Raw genomic sequence first — 25,406 nt, 5'->3', positions numbered from 1 at the left:
AAATCACCAAGTACCATGATGGAGACCTTAACAGAGGAAAAACTCATCGACCTAGCAGAGGCTGTGGGTGACCATAAGAATGTATTGAAGTTCGGGTTGAAACTGGAATTCAAGAAGTCCGAAGTCAGTACATACATCAGTACAAATAGACGAAATGACAGTTTCGAAGGAACCACCTCCATGCTCTTCGACTGGAAAAGAAAGACACGGAGAGCAAACCAAATACCTGATATCACCAAGGCACTTGAAGACGCTGGATTTGCGGAATTAGTAGATGATTTCTTCCCATCTGGAGGGGGTAAGGTGGCCTTACATATTCCTTTTTAAAATACATAAAAGCGAGATCCCCTTTAAAATGATGTAATTTAATGAATTTTATTATAATAGTTTATTCCTTGAACTGCTCTTTGCGAGTGGGGATGTCTCTTCGGGAGAGGGAAGGGTGATGTTCTCCTTTATAAATATATATTTTTTATGGCCCCTTCTCATTTAATTCTAATTTTAACTTCAAATATTTACGTACAACGTAATACTGGTACATGTAGTGTTCGATAATAAAAAAATATCTAAAAATTAAAGATAACTTAGAAATTATCGTTTTGTTTAGTATAACGAAAATAGACCACAAGGGATCCCAAAATTTCAAACCATGCTAAGAGGTTCTATTAATTTTGTAAAAAATAGTTATTACACCAGTTTTTCATGTTACTTGATACGCTCTTTACTTCTTGATGAATCCTTTGAAGTCTTTGGGTAGACCTTTAAGAGCTTACAAATCATTTTGCACTATTTCATATTTTTCATTAATATTTGCTTTAGTTTCATTGTAAAATTAACTGTGCTATACATGTACTCTCCAAATGCGTTAGATTAAATATCAGTGTAAGTACATAATGTTATATGGACCAAACCAAGGTTAGATTAATAATTTGCAAACAATAACTTTGATTTCCCTTCTGTAAAATTTTTAACACATACATATTTTGGTTTTGTCCCTATAATTGCTCTCAAATTGAGAGTATAGACCTATATTTTGACAGATTTCCTGCATTTCCTTATAAAGCAAATGAAGTCAGATAAAAGTGAATAATCAATAAATCGTTAAAGGGATACTCCGGGCTGAAGATATTCATATCTGGATAAATGTAGTAGAATGCACACATCAAAATGTTCAAAATTTCATCAAAATCTCAAGTTATTGAATTTTAAAGTTAAGCAATATTTTTTTTGTAAAGAGTTAGATGTGTGGTAATATATTTGTTCATGTCTTTAGTTAAATGAAATCTATGAACCTGTTTGAGATTAGTTTGTTAATGGCTTTGCTTGCAGAATGCCTTTCTGAGTGTAGTACATTAGGAATTCTCAGTGGTAGTACAGTATATAATTAATAAAGGTCAAGTCCTCCATAAGAACAAATGAATTTGGATAAAAAGATAACATTCAATCAAGCATAATGCTGAAATGTTATCAAAATTTAACAAGATGAGAAAGTTGTGATGCTTTTTCGTAGTTATTCACATTTCAGTGGTATGCAATGAGAGAGTTCATGGCTGATGTAGCTCACTCACTATTCATTTTTTTTTCATTTTTTAAAATTTCAGTTGTTAAACATATGAGAATACAGATTTAACCACCAAAGGGTTAATTAAATGGCAATGCCAATAATAGAAAGAGTAAAACTTTCACATTACAATGAGGAAACAGTTTTGATATGTTCTATTTCGTATAACATACAAAAGAAATCATGAGTGAGTGATACCGATGGTTCCCTTACTTGCATACCAACCAGGAGGCCCATTGCATAAAAGTAAACCAATCATAACTTCCATGGAATCCTTGATTATGATTGGTTGTTCAGCAGTGTTACCATGGTAGTTATCATTAGATAGAAAAGTTTAAAACCACAATAGTATACGATGGGGTCCAGGATGTGAAATGATTCAACAGTTTTGCATTAATCCTCATTTGACCCCCTCAACAAATTTTTGTCACTATGCCGTCACGCAATTTTTGTCTCACCTGCATAGCAGAGTGAGACTATATATGCGCCGCTTTTCCGACGGCGGCGGTGGCGGCGTCAACACCAAATCTTAACCTAAGGTTAAGTTTTTGAAATGACAGCAAAACTTAGAAAGTATATGGACCTAGTCCACGAAACTTGGCCATAAGGTTAATCAAGTATTACTAAACATCTTGCCTGAGTTTCATGTCACATGACCAAGGTCAAAGGTCATTTAGGGTCAATGAACTTAGACCATGTTGGGGGAATCAACATCAAAATGTTAACCTAAGTTTAAGTTTTTTAAATGTCATCATAACTTAGAAAATATATGGATCATATATAGGGTCAATGAACTTTGGCCGAATTGGGGGTATCTGTTGAATTACCATCATAACTTTGAAAGTTTATGGATCTGATTCATGAAACTTGGACATAATAGTAATCAAGTATTACTGAACATCCTGTGCAAGTTTCAGGTCACATGATCAAGGTCAAAGGTCATTTAGGGTCAATGAACTTTGGCAAAATTGGGGGTATTTGTTGAATTACCATCATAACTTTGAAAGTATGTTGGTCTAGTTCATAAAACTTGGACATAAGAGTAATTAAGTATCACTGAACATCCTGTGCGCATTTTAGGTCACATGACCAAGGTCAAAGGTCAATGAACTTTGGCCATAATGGGGATATCTGTTAAATTACCATCATAACTTTGAAAGTTTATGGATCAGACTCATGAAACTTGGACATAAGAGTAATCAAGTATCACTGAACATCCTATGCGGGTCAAAGGTCATGTAAGGTCAATGAATTCTGGCCACGTTGGGGGTATTTGTTAAATTACCATCATATCTAGCTGAAAGTGTATTGGTCTAGTTCATAAAACGTGGAAATACAGTAAGAGTAACCAAGTATCACTGAACATCTTGTGCGAGTTATAGTAGTTTTCAAAGTCAGCACTGCTGCTATATTGAATCGCGTGATGCAGGTGAGACCGCCAGAGGCATTCCACTTATTTTTCAACTGCGTCCCTTCTGAATTTTTACTTTCAAGTCTTGCGCATCTTTTGAGACCAAATTTTTGACGCCCGGATACTTGGTTTGGAAATTATGCAACATTTTATTTTGTAAGCGCATGTCAGCCCCCAAATAGCTAAAAAATGTGATTCTGTGTACAAAAGTCAATGCAAGTTGTGTTTTTAAACCAAAAATCATAAATGTATGATTATTTTTACTTTTGTTGGTTTGAATGGATTTATCTTATGATATTTATGATCGCAAAAGGGTCTAAGACAAAATTCATCGGAAAAAACATTAAAAAAACAAAGGTTCGAAAAAACAGAGGAATATGAAATACCTAAGAATTTTTTAATGAAATACATAGGAAATTAATACTTTTGGCAGCTTTTGTAGATATTTGTTAGAAATTTAAAAATTGATGCTCTCTCCAAAAATAAGCATTCTACTATCTATATAAAAAAAAGGCAAAAACCTACAATAAACAAATTTAGGGGAAATTTCATATACCATTGCTTATTTGCATAATTAATTAATAAAAATATAGACAATTAATATTTGGAAATTTTACTAATTAGTCTTATAGTTTACATCCGGCTTTATGCACGTGCAAAATTACACAGTGATCACGCAATCAGCGGCCAAGATCTGAACAGGGGTCAAATTGATCCCCACCCCTGTCTGAAATAAACCAGTTAAAATAAGGATAATAGAAATTTAATAATGTGATGCATGTACAAAGTATTTTCCATTAAATATTTTCCTCTTTAAATTCAAATATTTTTTCCAGGGGGGAGGCAACTTCCAATTTCACATTGATCATTGAACTGAGACTAAGAGGTTAACATATATTCAAATACAAGTATTTTGTTGTCATTATTTGATATCTAATGAAATAATAATAATGATAATATGGTAAATTATATAGCATTTTATATTACCATATTTTTTTTAATCATTTTTTTTCTTTCTTTAAAATGATAAAGATGTCTCACAAGAAACTGCAACAACTTCAATAGCATCAACTTCAACAGGAGCAGCAGACATGTCAGCATTACCACAGTATGTAAACAAATCAATACTTAGTTTGTTTACAAATTGGGAATGTGACCATATCGTTTGTATCTTTAAAGATCTCTCTGTCTTTAGTCTGCTTGAAAATAATGGATGAAGAAAATATAAACCTATATCATCAGATATCATACTCTTGAATATTAAGATAAAGACATTTTGGTTTGTATTTTTTATATTTAAAAATTCAGTGGGAAAGGTCATCTAGCAAAAGATATATTTTTAGTAAAAGGGCAATTCCATAAAATAATCAACCTTTTTGTACCTCCGACCCCATTTTTCTCAAGTTTTACTTCACTTCATAAACTGACCAAGCCATGGGTATTTGAGAGCATTACAGACTGTCATAAGAACAAGAAATCAGAGACAGAAAATGCCATGAAGGTCCCACATATAGGGTGGTCGGGTGTATATATTTTATGGAAAAGAAACAAACACACACTCTATAAAATGTTGTACTTGGAGGGAATTATAGGCCAGGGAAGAATGTGAGGGTCATAGGAATACACAGACAGATTGCTGCATATTTCTGAAAAGATGGGAATATTAGTTTTCATTTGTGTTTTGCTACTTTGGTTAACAGTTTATGCAGCACCGTACCAAAAATTCTCTTCCACATGTTCTAGTCTAGTAATCCTGTCATGTAGGCCCTCTTTGTTCCCCATTTGTTTTGATAAACTGTGAAGATAGTGATGAACGATGCATGTCATGCATGAAAAATGTTTTTCTGTCCTTTGGTCAGGTGCTGTATGCATACATGTATTGCCAGTAGTTAAACTAATGTGATTATTATAAACATTTTTAGAAGGGATTTTGTGAGACTTTGTGTCACTTTAGAGGTGATGAAACGTTTTCTTCCATAAAGTTGATAAATAATAATGAGAAAATTGAGGGATGGGGACTCGTCCCCCTGCCCATGGTATCACCACCCAGAGGAAGAAAAACAATACATTTCAACTGTTTTTGTATGTTTGACTAAAGAGTCTTTGCAAATTCTGCCTGACAGTTTACCTCCAAGTGAAGTAAACTGGACATTATTTTGGAATACATGTAGGTGATCATTTTCATACTTGGTGCTGAATAATGCTATACAATAATATAAGCTCTCTCGCTATTTTTCGTTCATTTTACAGTACCGTCAGTGAGAAAGAACTTTTGATGTTGTCAATGGAAATTGGACCTACTTACTACAAGAGAGTGGGCATTAACCTGAATATCTCCATTGTAACCCTTGAAAATATCAAGGAGCGTAGCCGAGATAACTGCGATGCTTTGATGACAGTATTCACAAGATGGAGAGATAAACAGCTTCCAGACACAAACATCAGGGCTCATCTTGCAGAGGCTTTACAAAAGAGTGGTCTAGTGTCTCTGTCTCAGAAACTGATTCCTATAGATCTATTAGGGACAGGTGAGAATAAAAAACAAACTTATTTTAAATTCCTGCAAGGAATCACTCCACTCTGTCATTGTTTTTCTTAGGAATAATTATAGAAAAGTCTTGTTCAGATTGTTTGTTGTTGGTAGAGCTACTAATATAAAAAGAAGGATCTTTTTCATGTGAGCTGTTGTTTATCTGAATTGGTATGTAATGGCATCTATGATGACCATCTTGGTAAAAACCTGTATAGTGTTCAGCATTTCAAACGGTTTTTTTTGTCTCACCTGCATAGCAGTGTGAGACTAGGCGCCGCTTTTCCGACGGTGGCGGCGGCGTCAACACCAAATCTTAACCGAAGGTTAAGTTTTTGAAATGACAGCATAATTGAGAAAGTATATGGACCTAGTTCATGAAACTTGGCCATAAGGTTAATCAAGTACTACTGAACATCCTGCATGATTTTCATGTCACGTGACCAAGGTCAAAGGTCATTTAGGGTCAATGAACTTAGACCATGTTGGGGGAATCAACATCAAAATCTTAATCTAAGGTTAAGTTTTTGAAATGTCATCATAACTTAGAAAATATATGGACCTAGTTCATGAAACTTGTACATAAGGTTAATCAAGTATTACTAAACATCCTGCATGAGTTTCACATCAAATGACCAAGGTCAAAGGTCATTTAGGGTCAATGAACTTTGGCCGAATGGGGGTATCTGTTGAATTACCGTCATAACTTTGAAAGTTTATGGATCTGATTCATGAAACTTGGACATAATAGTAATCAAGTATCACTGAACAAGGGAGACGAGGAAGAATAGTGGTACTCGCATAGAAGTGCCATTTGCCCGTTCAGAAACTTACAAAAACTCATTCTTTCCAAGAACAATCAGAGCTTGGAATGACTTGAATCCTTATATAAAAAACAAAACATCAGTAGAAAGTTTTAGAGCAACACTCTAACCCACACGTGAGCAGCACGCTGGCGATTTGCAGTCTACTGCCCTGCCGATGCAAACTTCAGAAGGTTCAAAAGAAGGAACATCCTGTGCAAGTTTCAGGTCACATGATTAAGGTCAAAGGTCATTTAGGGTCAATGAACTTTGGCCATGTTGGTTTTTTTTGTTGAATTACCATCATATCTCTGTAAGTGTATTGGTCTAGTTCATAAAACGTGGACATACGAGTAACCAAGTATCACTGAACATCTTGTGCGAGTTATAGTAGTTTTCAAAATCAGCACTGCTGCTATATTGAATCGCGTGATGCAGATCACTGAAATTTGTCATCTCTGTGGAATGGCTCAGAAAGACCCCTCAAAGAACTCTGAAAGATTGATGGATATTTCTTGTCTTACTGGTCTTAGACTAGTCCTACAGAGATCTTTTAATGGTCTTTCAGAGATCTTGTATGAAACAATTGATCTTTCAGAATTCTTTCCATGGACTTTGCCTGGTCTTTCAATGGTCTTTGAATGATCTTTCAATGATCTCTCATGAGTCTTACAGTGATCTCCGCAAAAATCTTGAGAGACTGCCGAAAGATCATTGAAAGACTATTAAGACCTTTGAAAGTTCATCGAAAGACCGCTGAAAGACTGCTGAAAGACCACTTAAAGACCATTTTCCTGTAAGACCGCTGTAAGACTGTTTTGAACCTTTTCAAAAAGTTTTGGAGCCCATGAAGACCACGAAGACCACTGAAAGATTGGTCAGGACTTGTGTAAGACCTCAAAGACCATTGTAGGTTCATTGAGAGACCTCTGAAAGATCAACCAAAATTCATGGTCTTTCAAAGGTCTTTCAGCGGTCTTGTTCTCTGTGGAATGGGGGTTTAAATAGCCAATTAGCGCTTGCTATTTTGCGCCATTCTGCCTACGCGCCCTTTGTTATATTCTTTTGTTGTGTTCACTTCCATTCATTTGTGCGTCATACTCTAAAGAGTGCACAATGAAAATCCTAAGTATAAAGGCTCTTCTTCTCGCTAAATTTTGGACTACTAAATGTCAATTAGGAATTTAATAATTAAAGCATAATGATTTGAAAATTCATTATGTCAAAAATAAATTACTGTTGTCAATAAAAACAAAAATAATCAGTCATTAACAAGAATCCATTTTCGCTCAAAGCATATAATATTTTGTACAGACTACGAAATCATGTTAAAGAGCAACTTTGAGTCTGACATCCACTGACGCAATATTGGGCAATATCATAACTGTGTACCCACGCGTCATACAATGTAAATTCCTCTCAAAAGTTGTTCAGATTTCAGAGAAAATATTCATGAAATGACGCGCCATCACCCTCAAAATTTTCATATATAAAAAGAAATATCGAGGCCACTATGCCCCCCCCCCTTGGACAATTGTGGAATTGTCATGGTGCAGAGGTTCTGACACTCGCCTTGTAATCAGAGGGTCCTTTGTTCAAATCCCAACATGGCCTAGCATCCTTTGTCAAGGCCTCAATCCACACTTTGCCACTCTCTCCCGGGTGGGAATAGGGTAGCAATAGACAACAACCATCATTGTGGTTAGTTTTATATCCTGTGACCCCCTTGTTCAATTTATGTATGGAACAGCAACAATCTTTTGGCAAGATCGCCGAAGAGGAATGTGAGTCAAATTGAACTAATATTTCAGACTAATATTTTGTATGCTTGATTATTTTTGCAATTTGTTCTATCCGGAAACCAAAGTATTCCCCTTATTTGAACTCCAATACATTAAACACTAGAAGAAATGTTTCTTTAATAAACAGGATGAACCTAATTAGTGTCACTAATTTGGATCTATATTTGATGACCCCTTGTAAAATGATTTAATTTGAGTTTTTATCCTCTTTTTGTCACCTTTCACAATTGTGTGAGAGTAAGTGTGTTTCAATACAATTGTCAACTTTAATCCTTGTTTTCTCTAAAGTAATATTTTATGATAGTGAATGGTCTTCTCTTTGTAATGAGGGTTAGGTTCATCCAATTAAAGCTGAGTATCTCCTCTCTCAGTAGGAATAAGTACCTGACAATTAATTTCTGACAATTTATATGGGTAGGTTTTGTCATGCCTGGTAACATACATATGTAATATGTATAGAATATCAAATGCAGAAATTGTCTACCGGTACTCACTGAAGAGTTCTTGATAATTTCAGTCATTTTGGTAAAAAAATAAAGGGCAATTCCATACAATGTAGGTTGGTGGACATGAGCTCAAAAATTCAAATTCAATATTTTCTTGAATTTTTAAATACTTTAAGTCTTTCATACATGATAGTTTCAGGAACAAAAAATAAAAAGTTTATTTTCATATGTATACTTTGGAAAAGAAATGGTCAAAAGTTGTGTCTTCCATTCTGTACCAAAATACAAGAAAAATAGTGAAAATTGAAATATGCCTTATTACCATTTTGTTATTGCAACATCATACCACTTTATATTTTTCTGAAGTTTAGAAGAGTCAAATTACTTAATATACACAACAGCTTTTCAAGTAAATTTGTAGTACTCATTCAAAAATAAATATTGCAACCTGCTCAGAGTCAGGTGATGTAACGTGAGTACCCCAAAAAACTGACTTTGTTTTCTGAGCGAAAAGTTCTTCGCAGTTAATTGGTGGGATTTCAAATTCTCTTCCTTCAAACAATCTTTAACACGGTGATGACTATCAAAATCATTAAAAAATACAATTTTTTTTATAAAAATGATGAAGAAAAACTGTAACGTGAGTAACTGTGTAACATGAGTAACCATCATGTAATGTGAGTAACTAGTGAAAATTTTGCAGTTAGGTAACATTTTCTGTGGGATATCAAGTTTGAAGTCTCATGGTGAGTTGTGAAGTTATTTTTGATTAATTAAAAGCAAAAAGAGGGTACACCTCTTTGATATTCATCAAAATATCAGTGGTCATACATGTAAAACCACACAAAAAAGTGAATACTAGTAAAAGTATTCACAATGCGAGAGTGCAATAGTTAGACTTAAAGTTTCGATTAACCAAACTTTACATAGTGTTCGAACAATACATTGAATGCCCTTACCTGTAACCCTATCTAGGCCGGGGTATTTTGGGAGTTGATATGGCCGAGGGGGGGGGGTGGCCTCCCAGGCCCCCCTTGAGATCTCGGCCATTGGTCGCACCAAAAATTTGCACACAGGTTGTCTTGGACATAATCTACAAAACTGTACAGTAATTTATTTCATACAAATTGGTATTAAGCGATTATGCTAATTTATGCAAAATTAGGAGGGGAAATCATACTTTTCCCTCTTACTCCCTAAATACAGCTCCAATTGTTCCAATTTTTGGTAAAAAAACTTTTTTTGGTGTTCCTAGCAATGAATTTTCCACACATTATTGAATTTTTAGTGACATTTTTGCTGTTAACCATACATGGACAAAATGTAACGTGAGTAACCGTAACGTGAGTAACCACTTTATCTGCACCCCTAGTAAAAACCATGTGTTCTTTATTTTTTTATTATATACAAAGTTTGTCTCCCTAATATACTTCTTTGAAATGGATATAATCAACTTTCATAAAAGCCTTGTATGAGGACACTTTTCACTTATGTCGATTTTTCATTTTATGCATGTCCAAATCATGTAACGTGAGTAACCGACACATTTCAAAGATTTGCCAGGAGCATAATAAAATTTCCCAAGTTTTGTTTTTATACAAAGGATAGTCAGACTGTGTACTTTGGTGTGATAAGTAGATGTTTAGTTCCTATCAATAATAATGGAGTTACAGCTCCAAGTATGAGTCAAGGTGTCTCCAAATGTAACGTGGGTAACCGTGGAATAGCCCCTGACAATTAATTTTTGGCAATATACATGTATATGGGTAGGTTTTGTCATGCCTGGTAACAATTCCATAAAATAATAAACCTTATTGTACATGTACATCCGACCCCCATTTTTCTCAAGTTTTACTTCACTTCAGAGACTGACCAAGTCATGGTTATTTGAGAACATTACAGACTGTCAAAAGAACAAGAAATCAGAGACAGAAAATTTCATGAAGGTCCCACTTAAAGGGGGTGGACGTACATATTTTATGGAATTGCCCACATGTAATACATTATGTATGTATAGAATGTAATATGTATAGAATATCAAATGCAGAAATGGTCTACTGGTACTCACTGAAAAATTCCTGATAATTTCAGTCATTTTGGTATAGAACAAATGAAATTTAAAAGCAATCGACCAGGAATGATCAACAGTAGCAAAGTTATTGTGTTCATGTAAATATACGCTTCTTATAACCCTCCTTAATTCATTCATAGGTGCATCAATGCCAGCATCACAGACCCAACCACTCACTCCTGACCTGGTTGAAAGATGTAGAAAGGAGCTTCAATCCCATTACAGAAGATATTTCTGTAAGATAAGAGCTGATAGTCTTAATCCACGTTCCCTTGCGCCGTGTAAAGACATATATACACACCTTGTTTTGGAAGAAGAAGATTATCGCAATAAGAAGCGATCACTCGAATATAAGGATCTCTTCAAACTTGAAATTAATGGAGAGTTTCCAAATCGGATCATCATTCAGGGAGAAGCAGGGGCTGGAAAGACGACACTCTGCGCAAAGATTGCCTGGGACTGGATAGACGGTAGTCCTGATGTTCCTAAGTTTGTATGGGTACTTGTAATCCCTCTTCGTGAAGTCAAGCGATATACAATTGGTCAGATAGTCAAGTCTTATCTCTCAAAGGACAACCCAGCAACAGCCTGTCAGATCACAGAGTACATCCGTTCAAATCCAGAAAAGGTATTCATTGCCTGTGATGGTTTAGATGAGTTTAGTGGCAAGGTTGTACAGCACTCTGAAACCAAACAAGAATTAGAAGGTGCTCAGCCAGAGCCTGATGATCAACCAGATGCAAGAGCAACATCAAAGCGACCAAAGTTAATGGGGCATATGTCCTCACGTACACCAATTGCCCCATTGATGCCAAGAGGCAGCATCTCAGATGGAAGTGAAAGCACTTCTGAAGAAGATGATATCTCTCTAGTACATATCCTTCGTTCAGATGAACTCAGCAATTGCCCAGTGATGGTGACCAGTCGTCCATGGAAGGCCAATGAGATAAAGTGGGATCTCAATCTAATGAAACTGTATGCTTTCATTCATGTGGAAGGCTTTAGTAAGAAGAATGTGGAGGTTTACGTTCACAAGTACTTTAAAGACAATACAGTCACAGCAGATCAGCTTATTCAAATGATCAAAGGGAATAACATCATATCAGAGTATATGGCACCCTATCCTATCTATATATCTATGCTCTGTCTTATGTGGAGAGGACTTGATGACAAAAAGAAAGAATTGTTTAAAACCATTCGAACATTCTCTCAATTATTTCATGAGATGTTTGAATTCTTAAACGTGCATTATGTCCAAAAAGAGATCCAAGATCTAAGGAGTCCATCATTTAATGACCATCGCTCTAAAATTGAAAAACTCATGGAACCCGTTGCCAAATTGGCATTTGCTGGACTGCAATCGAACAACCTTATTTTCAATGAAGAAGATCTTGAACAGTACTCAGACTCTGTGAAAACAGCATGCAAAGTAGGAGTGTTGTCACAGGAGAATAAGCTCTCATCCATTCATGATAAGAGCAGACCGTTCCTGCAGTCAACATTCTTCTTTCCTCATAAACTATTCCAGGAGTACATGGCTGCAGTCTATCTTGCTTCTCTCTATGATTCAGATCGCAATGAATTTAACAGGCTGATTGAGGAAGTAGTGATCCCTAGGAAGGAAGAGTTTAGGTATCTCCTGTACTTCACTGTGTCTCAGAACAAAAACATTGCCAAGTATACCACAAAATGTCTGTTACAACAGTACATCCAAAGCCAAGATAGGAAGGAGATGAATTTCTTGGTTGATGTAACCTTTGAGAGTCAGGATGAAGATACCAACGCCATGCTTCAGAATTCAGTGTCATCTCTGTCCATTGATGTAAAAGACACACATACTATAGCTGGTTATGCATCCACTGGGATATATTCAAAGGCGGTAAGTTGGATACAACGGAAAAGTTCCCTGAGTTCATGCATGTTTCTACTTTTGTCTCACCTGCATAGCAGAGTGAGACTATAGGCGCCGCTTTTCCGACTGCGGCGGCGGCGTCAACGCCAAATCTTAACCTGAGGTTAAGTTTTTGAAATGACAGCATAACTTAAAAAGTATATGGACCTAGTTCATGAAACTTGGCCATAAGGTTAATCAAGTATTACTGAACATCCTGCCTGAGTTTCATGTCACATGACCAAGGTCAAAGATCATTTAGGGTCAATGAACTTTGGCCGATTTGGGGGTATCTGTTGGGGTAATTGTTGAATTGCCATCATAACTTTGAAAGTTTATGGATAGAGTGAATGAAACGAGGACATGGGTGTATTGACAAGTCTTAAGTCACCGTTCAAATGTAATTTATGGTCAATGAAATAATGAGTCCTGATAGATCATGGAAATATCCCTGCTCAGATCCTGGATGGTAAAATGAGTGTTTTCATGCTAATGCAGAAATACAGCAGTCTTGAAAACTTGGAATGGGCTGAAATGCACCACTGTTTACAGGGTGTGAACAAACTGCTGAAGCGAGACCAATGAAATTTTCATAAAAGTTAGATTATGAAATAAACTTTCTACTCCTCTACATTTGATTGAGAATACTACCACATTTTAAAATTAATTCAGCCCTTTGTCAGAGGGACATTTTTGGGGGATGCACTGTTTAGTTATATTTTTCCTATTTTTGTCCCACCTGCATACATGTAGCAGAGGGAGACTATAGGCGCCGCTTTCAGGTGACATGACCAGGGTCAACAAACTTTAGCCATGTTTGGGGTATTTGAGGAATTGTCATAACTTTTAAATTTTATGGACCTCGTTTATGAAACTTGGACATAAGGGTGATCAAGTACATGTATTACTGGACATCCTGCCTGAGTTTCAGGTCATATGACCAAGGTCAAAGGTCATTTAAGGTCAATGAACTTAGACCATGTTGAGGGAATCAATATCGAAATCTTAACCAAGGTTAAGTTTTTGAAATGTTATCATAACTTTGAAAGTATGTGGACTTAGTTCATAAAACTTAGACATAAGGGTAATGTAGTGTATAACTGAAGATCCTGCCTGAGTTTCACTTGTGTAAAACTTAAAATTGATATTGAAAATGATGTATGATTTTTCTTTTTGAATGAAAACAATAATTCTGACACCAATGACAATCAAGTCTTTGAAACAAGGGAGAGACATGACAGCATTTCCTGCTGAGTTTATCATCTCTAATAGGCCTACTATCAACTTGATTCTAACAATGTTTTAATTTGTCATTCATATGTAACAGATCATGTTTATATTTGAGTACAAGTCTTTGAAATTAATTTTTTCATTTGAGATGAATACAGGATAGACATACTGAAATAGACTTCTTAAACTACACACACAAAATTGTAGATACCACTATACTATTTACATTTATACTCTTGCAGAATACAAAATTTTAAACTATTCAATGGGGCAATCTCAATATCAAACAATGCAATCCAATAGGAAATATAATTGTGATGTATGGCTTTACAATGTACTTTCAGATCAATATGATGGTTGGTGCTATTAGATATACTAGCTACGGACCAGGTATATCAAATGAAGTTGCAAGGATGATATGCTCAGCATCATCACTAAGGGATGTTAGACTGAAAGCAAGCTTTCACCCTTCCTTCTATGAAACTCTTGCCAAAGAAGGAAGGAAAGCCGCAGTAAGTAGAAATTCATCTTAAAGAATAAGATGGTCATGTTGAATAGAATAAGGGAGAAGAAGATGATGAGTGATGATACCTGTAGTAATAATGAAAATGACGGTGCTAAAAACAATACTAATAATTTTTTATTTATAATTCTAGATTATATAACACTGTAATCGTAATCCTGATATACATGTAATGCTGATGTAATGCGACCAGTTTGAAAAAAACATAACAATTAAAAAAAAAAATTATTTTTTAGAAATAACCTTTAAATGATAAAAAAGGAAACAAATACAATAAGCCCAGGTTATCTGTTTTAGACAAACAGTATACAGGGCAACATAAATTGAATATACATGTACATAAACAAACATAAAGCAATCAATAATATGCACATGGATTATAACGAGTCAATTCAATTCATAACGAAATTCATAGTGAAGTAATGAGAAGGGGGAGGAGGAGATGTTATTTGGTTTAACTTATTTTGTTCTGATTTCTTTTTACATGAATTCATAATTGCACAAACATATTGTTATGTCAAAAATATATAAACTATGCAAATACATGTACAAGTATATGAAAAAAGCAAGAATGGTTTGAATTGAGTATTCATATCTTAGAGAAGAAACTTGGGGGCAAATGGGAGCTTGAAAAGAGATCACAATGGGGAGATTGAGGAAGCAATGACTGATGGGAAGAAAGGGTATTGAACATAGTAAGATAGAAAAGAGAAAAAAGGTTGAGGGGAATAAAGAGAAAGAAGAGAGAGAGAGACAGAGGGGGAGAGAGAGGGGAGAGAGCAAAGAGAAGGGATAAGAAATCAGTCCTTATGCCGTAATAACCTTAACAGCGTAATAATGCCAGGAATATTAACAATCTATTATTTCTAACAGAAAGCTAAAACAAAGCAAATGTAGCATATAATCACATTGATGGTTTGTGATGGAGCTTTGCTCAGACCAGACATATCAAATGAGGTATAGTGTAGTAGTACTAGTGTGATTAGCACCAATCTCTAAATACTGTTTATAAAAACTAGGGCCAATCTTTCAACCTAGCTGCTTTCATGAGGCTCTTGGTAAAAAGAGATAGAAAGATTACAACGGATAGTTGAGATGGACAAAGATATTGTACATTTAAGCGCAGTAGTGTAGCGGTTCTGACCTTCGCCTTGTAATCAGAGGGTCGTGTGTTCGAATCCCACCATGGCCTAGCGTCCTTTGGCAAGGCGTCAATCCACAATTTGCCACTCTCCACCCAGGTATTAAATGAGTACCCGGTAGGATGCAAAAGCCTATAAATAGTATGCCTAGCAATTGAGTCTTAGAACTCTTGTTGGAGTGCTTTTCAGGGAGTGGAGAAGGTGCATACGTTGTATGCGGGCATGCAAGGATCCGTTGACCGGGGTAATAATATTTCTGTAAAGCTCTTAGTGACATTGTTCCGTTGTGTTAAGCGCTGTATAAATGCAAAATATTATTATTATCAAATATGTATTATAACATACCCTCTAGATTGTTTTAAATAACAAACAAAAGGTGAATTAATATCCTGGATATTTTTTTGCTCTACATGTACTGCACAGGTTTAGTGTCCAGCTAATTCTGTTATGAAGTTCTGGTTATAATCGCTACACAGGTTTACATAATTATGTAGGCCTATATATTAAGTAACTGACTAATACCGAATTCATGATTCTTTTCATACATCTTTGATAAATACTGATGTATGTACAAGGAAGAACATACATGTAACAAATATCATGTTTAAAGGGGAAGTTCACCCTGACAAAAAGTTGAATAAAATAACAGAAAATATAAAAAAATATTGAAGGTTCAGGAAAAATCCATCATAATGAATAAATGAAGTTATTATTAAATATTTGATTGATGTTATATGCTAGTAAATTCTTTTCATATCGTTTGGTGAAAATAAATCATCACAAACCGTTAAGATATTTGAAATTTATGCATTTTATATTATGTATTATTTTGGGCAGCTGCCCTTTTTATGACGTTACAATATAGAAAAATGTAATTGTATAGGGATAAAATATACATTTAAGAACAAATTTTTGTACTACATGTATGTAGACAATATTATCTGAGAGTGCTTATAAATAAAGGAGACTAAATGAGATTTTTTTTAAAAATCTGGTTCTAATGCACAGGTATGCTGTCATTTAAAATATACTTTCAAGTGTTTTGACGCAAAAACATCTAATTGATGCAAAAACATGGAATCGTTTTTAACTTTATAAAATCCATATCTTCCTAGATATATTTTAATTAATGATACTTCATAATCATGGAAGTTAAAAAGGGATATATTAGCTTTAAAAGTTACATGTAGGAGAGGAAGTAGATCATTGAATTTCAGAGGTGCATGTAGTATTTGTATGAGAGTGATATTGAATGACAATGTCCATGATACATGTGTGTATTACAGTATCTAGGGAATATATACACATAGAGTGAAGGTAATGAAAAATGACCAGGTGGGTTGGATTGAGATGGTTTGCAGGGTGAAGGCTTAATTCTGAAAATGGAATACATCTATGTAGACATGCAGTAGCAGCACATGTTGTTCTTGAAAGATTGCTTGACATTATTAAGTTCTTTGCATTGAAAAGTAATTATAGGTCACATCAATTACAGGCTTTTGTAAACTTGTAAATTATCCAAATTTGTTTTGAGAATAATAATAATTGGCATATAGCGCTTTATCAATCTAGACTTCTCAAAGCACTTCATAATTATTATTACCCATTCACTTAAGTAATCTTTAAGCAGCCTGTTTTTATAGGTGCACACCTGCTAAACCAACCACAATGATGGTTGTTTCCTACCGGTACTCAATCAATTAGTACCTGGGTAAGAGTGGCAAAGTGTTGATTTATGCCTTGCCAAAGGACGCTAGGCCATGGTGGGATTCGAAAACATGACCCTCTGATTACAAGGCGAGAGTCAGAACCGCTACACCACTGCGCTTCCACAAGAATAAGGCAGTTTATATTATATAATGCCAACAGTACATAACCAAGATAAATGAAATTAATATTAATATAATACATGCACTTAAACAGAAAAGCTATATAATGAAAATAAAGTGTTTGGATATGGTTGATGTAGAAACATGGAATCTTTTTAACTTTATCCATATGTGATTCTTCCTAGTCATCTCTTATATGATAATACACATGGAAGATATAAAGAGAAATATCAGCTTCAAAAATGTGGGAGAGAAAGTAGATCATTGAATATCAGAGGTGCATGTGGTATGTGTATGAGAGTGATATTGACCATGATACATACAATGTATACAGTACAGTGAGAGCTACATTGAGTGTATACATGAAACATAACAATAGGATGAAATGAACAATGACCAGGTGGTTTAGATTGAGATGGTATGCAGGGTAAAAGGTTACTGAAAATAGAATACAAATATGGAGTAACAAACATATCACAGAGTATCTGAGATTATTATGGTCTTCACATGTATGATCTTAAATTGATCATTTTTGTGATATCTCAGAAATTGTTGAGAGTGATGATGTAATGTAGAATAAGGGTACAGAGATTTCCTGTAATAATTCCTTCTTTCAAGATTCATATACTATTAAAATTGTTTAGTCCTTAAACATAATACACCTCAACAGAAAGCTGTAAAGCCTAAACAGGTATGGATGCTAAAATGTTATGTTGTGAAATACATCAATGCATACATTTGCATTATCAACATATTTTTGAACCAGTTTAACTTGAAGCATTACCACATGATCATACCATCTGATATGTACATGTATGTTTGATGATCGATGTTTGTACACATGTAGGTCCATACTCTTGAGATTTGGAATAATAAGCCTCTATCATCAGCCTCTTCACATCACCTAGTAGAAGCTTTATGCTCCCTACCTAACCTGACTAACCTGATACTGAGAAGAGTTTGTGACAAGGAGGAGTTCTGTTCTCATCTGAATGAGAAGGCTTCAACCTTGAAGGTATGTCTGCCTTTACTTTATTCTCAAATCATGTTTGGAAAACTTGGAATAGTGAAAAAGTGTTTATATAATTTTATTGTGTTAAATACATTAAAGAACATATTTCATGCTACTTAGAAATATTGTTTGAGAGTGTTTATAAATAAAGGAGACTAGATGAGATTTCTTTTTCAAATTTGGTTCTAATGCACAAGTATGCTGTAATTGACAAATTTGTCATATCTTCAAGTGTTTGGTTATGATTGATGTAGAAACATGGAAACCTTTTTAACTTTATCCATACACTGTATGTGATTCTTCCTAGTCATCTCTAATATGATAATACACATGGAAGATATAAAGAGAAATATCAGCTTCAAAAAGGTGGGAGAGAAAGTAGATCATTGAATATCAGAGGTGCATGTGGTATGTGTATGAGAGTGATATTGACCATGATACATACAATGTATACAGTACAGTGAGAGCTACATTGAGTGTATACATGGAACATAACAATAGGATGAAATGAACAATGACCAGGTGGTTTAGATTGAGATGGTATGCAGGGTAAAAGGTTACTGAAAACAGAATACAAATATGAAGTAACAAACATATCATAGAGTATCTGAGATTATTATGGTCTTCACATGTATGATCTTTTAAATTGATCGTTTTTGTGATATCTCAGAAATTGTTGAAAGTGATGCTACATGTATAATGTTGAATAAGGGTACAGATATTACCTGTACTAATTCCTTCTTTCAAGATTCATATACTATTAAAATTGTTTAGTCCTTAAACATAATACACCTCAACAGAAAGCTGTAAAGCCTAAACAGGTATGGATGCTAAAATGTTATGTTGTGAAATACATCAATGCATACATTTGCATTATCAACATATTTTTGAACCAGTTTAACTTGAAGCATTACCACATGATCATACCATCTGATATGTACATGTATGTTTAATGATCAATGTTTGTACACATGTAGGTCCATACTCTTAAGATTCAGAGTTATGAGCCTCTATCATCAGCCTCTTCACATCACCTAGTAGAAGCTTTATGCTCCCTACCTAACCTGACTAACCTGACACTAGATGGAGTTTGTGACAAGGAGTTCTGTTCTCATCTGAATGAGAAGGCTTCAACCTTGAAGGTATATCCACCTCTACTTTATACCCATACCATGCTTGAAAACATGGAATAATGAAAAAAAAATAATCTAATTTTATTATGTTAAATACATTAAAGAACATATTTTCATACTATTTAGGAGTGATTATTAATAAAGGAGACTAGATGAGTAAATGTTTTGGAAATTTGGCTCTAATGCACAGGTATGCTGTAATTGAGAAATTGTCATATCTTCAAGTGTTTGGTAATGGTTGATGTTGACATATGGAAACCTTTTTAACTTTATCCATATTTGATTCTTCCTAGTCATCTCTAATATGATAATACACATGGAAGATATCAAGAGAAATATCAGCTTCAAAAAGGTGGGAGAGAAAGTAGATCATTGAATATCAGAGGTGCATGTGGTATGTGTATGAGAGTGATATTGACCATGATACATACAATGTATACAGTACAGTGAGAGCTACATTGAGTGTATACATGGAACATAACAATAGGATGAAATGAACAATGACCAGGTGGTTTAGATTGAGATGGTATGCAGGGTAAAAGGTTACTGAAAATAGAATACAAATATGAAGTAACAAACATATCACAGAGTATCTGAGATAATTATGGTCTTAACATGTATGATCTTAAATTGATCATTTTTGTGATATCTCAGAAATTGTTGAAAGTGATGCTGTAATGTAGAATAAGGGTACAGAGATAACCTGTAATAATTCCTTCTTACAGCATGATTATACCATCTGATATGTACATGTATGTTGAATGATCAATGTTTGTACACATGTAGGTCCATACTCTTCAGATTGAGATTTATACGCCTCTATCATCAGCCTCTTCACATCACCTAGTAGAAGCTTTATGCTCCCTACCTAACCTGACTAACCTGATACTGAGAGGAGTTTGGGACCAGGAGTTCTGTTCTCATCTGAATGAGAAGGCTTCAACCTTGAAGGTATGTCTGCCTTTACTTTATTCTCACATCATGTTTGGAAAACTTGAAATAGTGAAAAAGTGTTTATCTAATTTTATTTTGTTAAATACATTAAAGAACATATTTCAAGCTACTTAGAAATATTGTTTGAGAGTGTTTATAAATAAAGGAGACTAGATGAGATTTCTTTTTCAAATTTGGTTCTAGTGCACAAGTATGCTGTACATGTAATTGACAAATTTGTCATATCTTCAAGTGTTTGGTTATGATTGATGTTGAAACATGGAAACCTTTTTAACTTTATCCATATGTGATTCTTCCTAGTCATCTCTAATATGATAATACACATGAAAGATATCAAGAGAAATATCAGCTTCAAAAAGGTGAGAGAGAAATTAGATCGTTGAATATCAGAGGTGCATGTGGTATGTGTATGAGAGTGATATTGACCATGATACATACAATGTATACAGTACAGTGAGAGCTACATTGAGTGTATACATGAAACATAACAATAGGATGAAATGAACAATGACCAGGTGGTTTAGATTGAGATGGTATGCAGGGTAAAAGCTGGAATGGAAAATGGATATAAATATGAACATACTGTTTCCTTGCTGACTCACATATTGTAGAAGATAAATACCTGCCTTTCAACTTGACATCAGTTTCAAATTAATGTTTTTCAACCAATATTACCAGTACATATATCTGTTGGCAAGACAATAAATGTGTTTTTGTCCTGCTCAACCTATGTTTAGTGAGTTGGTGTCTGATGACATATTTCTTTAGAATACGTCTCAATTGCTAAGGAATATAGTACTTATAATTAATAGATTTACATTAAAAATGAACAGTTTTAATGTTATTTTAAATCTTGTGTGTGTGTGTGTTATGAAAGACTTATTCCACGTGTTCAGCGAGGAATGAAAATTTTGTTTCAAGGACAATGAGGAGAAAATAAATCATATTTCATATAATGAAATACAAAAGAAATAGTGAGTGAGTGATGTCATCAGTCATCTCATTTGCATATTGACCAGGATGTTCATATAACTGTTTTGTGAAATTAAGCGAAACTTTAAAATGTCATAACTTTCTTATTTTACATCCGATTTTGATGACAAGTCCACCCCAACTTTTCATTGGGGTGGACTTTTCCTTTAAGTGCATTTTCAAGCAATTTCTTATCCAGTGAGCCTTAGAAAGTGAAACGAATCTTTCGAGATCCATATGTGAATATGAATTTGATAGTTTACAATGGAAAAGGATCAATGATGCAAAGTATGACTGATAACATTTGAATAGAATGATAGAATTGTAAAGAGTAAGCAAAGAAATGGGAGAATATATGGAGAAAGAGGAATAAAGGATAGGAAAGAGTGTTGGAATTTTTAAATTATCATGTTTGATGAGATGATGAGAATCATAAAAGTAGTGATATAATTTAGATATTGTAATGCACTATGAATTGAAAAGTTGTGCTCAAGTTTGATCTTGAATAGTTTAGTTGAACTACAGTCACACATTTGTCAAGTGATGTAGTTACTCCACATGAAAGGCTCTGCACATCATGCTGTAGACCTGAACACCTCTTGATGTGAAATATGGGTGGAAGAGATGCAGAACACGTACTTGGAATGCTTTTCTTATTTTCTTGAATTGCTGAATGGTCGTAAATTCACATCCAAAACTTGGGGATACCATGCGCGACCAAAAAACCATGTAAAATTGATGTCTTTTTCAAAATAGAGCATCTTACGTACGTAACATAATAAGGGTGTCAAAAACACTAACATAATGAAAAGAGGTATCTATTTCACTAGGAAAGCTACGTGTTTAAGGTCAGATTTGCGAGGGTATAAAAAAGACTAAAATTAGGGATGTACTTTTTGCCCCGTCAACACTACGTGTTGAGTCCGATTTGCGCGAGGTGTGGGAGGTTTGGCGGTTTACCCCATACCCAATGATGTAGTAAAGGTAAAACCAACAACCGACTTCCGTGACATAACAATAAAATATCGCTGTACTTGTTTAGGGGTTCAATTCAGGGAATACTTGCCAAGGGTATCGTTTTGTTCCCAATACTTGTTAAGGTAGGGTTTCACACACCAATACTTGTTAAGGGGTGCACTTTCAAAATATGTAAAATATGTGTTTAGGGTGCTTTTTGAGACCCCATGGTCGCGCATGGTATCCACCCGTCAATGGAAGTCCCCCCCCCCCCCCCCCCGGGTGAAAATAACACTTATTATTTTACTCATTATTTATGTATTTGTGTATCCCCCGCTTTTGTTTACTTTTTCGTTTGCTCTTTTATTCATTCCTATATTTTTCTTGTCGTATTGATATTTTTATGGGACTTTCACTGCATATTCTTTGGAGCCTTCAACCAACAAGCTCTGCTTTTACTTTTGGCTCCCTCATATCTACATCTCCCATTTTCTTTCTTTGTCATTATTTTAGAACCTATTACAAGGATACATTTTAGTACTTTTTCTATTGTTATATTAGGTATACATTTCATATTTTATATTTATTTATGCTTTTCTATGATAATTTGTATTGTATAATACTATTGTTTGTATTGAGTTGTCGATTTTGTTGAAAATGTGAAATGTTCATATGAATAAACCTTGAACCTTATTGAGATATGCAGTTAGTTCTTAAATTATCCAGTTTCAGATCAGAATATCAGAATGTAGGAAGATACCCAATTACCCATCCTTTTCATGCTTTATAAAACATGAATAGAGCATCCCGCTAAATCTCAATTTTTCTGTACGTGCGCTCGCAATATTTTGTTATATCCTGTTCCTGGTTAAAAAAAGTGCTTCGAACGTCCATTTTTTAGGTTAGAATGTAAAAAGATTTCAGCTCGCTTGGTTGGTGAAATACATCTTTTCGATAAGGCCAGAACCTATAAAAAAAATTCTGCTCGCACTTGCAGTAATTATAGACCTATAGTTACATACTCATCTTGTTCAGGATAAAAAACATTGCACTCAGAATGTTCAATATTAAGGACAAAATACATTAAATTTCAACAATTTTAGCTCGCACTTCGCGCTCACTCTTTTTAAAATAGGGCTTATGAGATTATGATAGATTTATGTTGTTTTATAAGAATATAGCTAAAAAGTGAATGTTATAGGACTACCCCATCGAAGAAACTAACAAAAATCAATTTTGAGACCGATCAGGAAAATGTTCCCCCCCCCCCATTGGTGAAAAGCTGGATCAGCTTCTGTTTATCATTATTAAAAGATGAAGGTAATTTGAAAATTTATGTGAATTTGCATCAGGCAAATTCCATGCATAAGCATTGGTTTGTTTTATTTATTGAGAAACAGAAAGTTCAATTTTAATGTAATTGCTGAATGCTCAAAACTTGCAGATTAAAACTTTCATTAAAACAAGTGATTCCACTTGTTTTAATGAAAGTTTTAATCTGCAAGCCTCTGGCGGTCTCACCTGCATCACGCGATTCAATATAGCAGCAGTGCTGATTTTGAAAACTACTATAACTCGCACAAGTTGTTCAGTGATACTTGGTTACTCTTATTTAAACGTTTTATGAACTATACCAATACACTTACAGAGATATGATGGTAATTCAACAAATACCCCCAACATGGCCAAAGTTTATTGACCTTACATGACCTTTGACCTTGATCATGTGACCTAAAACTTGCACTGGATGTTCAGTGATACTTGATTACTCTTATGTCCAAGTTTCACTAGTCAGATCCATAAACTTTCAAAGTTATGATGGTAATTCAACAGATACCCCCATTAAGGCCAAAGTTCATTGACCTTTGACCTTGGTCATGTGACCTAAAATGCGCACATGATGTTCAGTGATACTTATTGAAATATTGGTGGTGATTTTTTACCTGATTGCTAAGAAAGCATGAATGCTTGTAAGCAAGCAACCAGAGTCTCACTCTGCTATGCAGGTGAGACAAAAACAAATAAATGTATATATTATCAAGTTCAAAATGATTATAACTTGCAAAAGTTGATGCATTTAATTCCATCAGACCAATGGAGTACCGGGTTTTAAAGCAAGAAAATGATTGATACAGTAAAATCAATGTGTCAAATAACACAGAAGGTCAATTCTTTTAATGATAAAGGATTTGAAGTGTCATGGCAAGTTCAGTTCTTGAAAGTAGGTCATAGGTTATACATGTAAATTGTATTTGTTTTCTACATGTACAATGAAAGCAAAGGTTAATTGTTGAAAACTCAAAATAATGCAAGGAAATACTAAAGTACTTTGATATGGTTTTCCATGAATTTCAGATGGTCAATTTTTAGACAAAAACAATCGAGAAATTTAAGAGGATACATAACAGTATAAAAGGGACACAAAACACTAGATTGTCATATTGAGTAATTTTATTGTGAAAAATACTTGTATATTTATGTTGCATTGTCTGTCTCTTCTCTCTCTCTCTCTATTTCTCTTTGTCCTCAGATCTTCCTCCTGTTCTCTTTCTCATCACTATTTTCAAAATTGGCCTCGTTTCAATTTTCTTCTAGAGATGCAAGAGACGTCTTCTGTTGATTTGAAATTGCGAGGGGGGAAACTCCCCCCTCCCTGCATCCTCCCCCCTAGGGAGCACGCTTTGTAAGTGTTGGCAACCTTCGTGTGCATTAATCAGCCCCCTGTAAAAGTCCAACTCAGAATCCGCGCCTGATATGACCTATATAATATTTAAATAAAATAAGAAAGGTATATTCTATGCATAATACAATTTTGAGCATTATGAAAATGAGAATAAAGAAATAATTTGATGAATTACTATTTCCAATGATGCTTCTATTCTTTCAGGGTTCTTTCCCTCAGATCAGAAAAGGAAATTTCATATTCAATGGAAAGCCTCAGAAGGATCTTCAATCATTCCTACAAGCAGTCAGTGACGAGATACGGTAGGTGAACTAATAAACTTATTATTAAAGCTAAAGGTGACCTCTTCACTCAGGCCGATACAACCTAGATATGATCAATGTATAAACAGTTCTTATACTGCTCATTAATTTGATCATTACAATGGGCCAACTCATTTATAAATGTATGACAAAT

The 25,406-nt window shown here is 34.6% G+C and overlaps 1 protein-coding gene across 1 annotated transcript; it reads left to right on the top strand.

The window, feature by feature from the left end:
• Window positions 1-25,256, top strand: LOC135158039 (NACHT, LRR and PYD domains-containing protein 12-like). The gene is made up of 9 exons (XM_064115304.1): window positions 1-298; window positions 4,005-4,080; window positions 5,223-5,500; window positions 10,765-12,503; window positions 14,090-14,257; window positions 18,087-18,254; window positions 19,229-19,393; window positions 20,171-20,335; window positions 25,155-25,256. Exons 1-9 carry the CDS (start codon window positions 16-18, stop codon window positions 25,254-25,256), a joined length of 3,144 nt encoding a protein of 1,047 aa, XP_063971374.1. The 5' UTR covers window positions 1-15.
• The last annotated feature ends 150 nt before the right edge of the window (window positions 25,257-25,406 follow it).

This window comes from Lytechinus pictus, unplaced genomic scaffold, assembly GCF_037042905.1.
Source record: "Lytechinus pictus isolate F3 Inbred unplaced genomic scaffold, Lp3.0 scaffold_26, whole genome shotgun sequence".
Taxonomy (NCBI): Eukaryota; Metazoa; Echinodermata; class Echinoidea; order Temnopleuroida; family Toxopneustidae; genus Lytechinus; species Lytechinus pictus.
The sequence above is the reverse complement of the archived record's forward strand: the minus strand, read 5'-3'. Positions and strand labels throughout refer to the sequence as shown.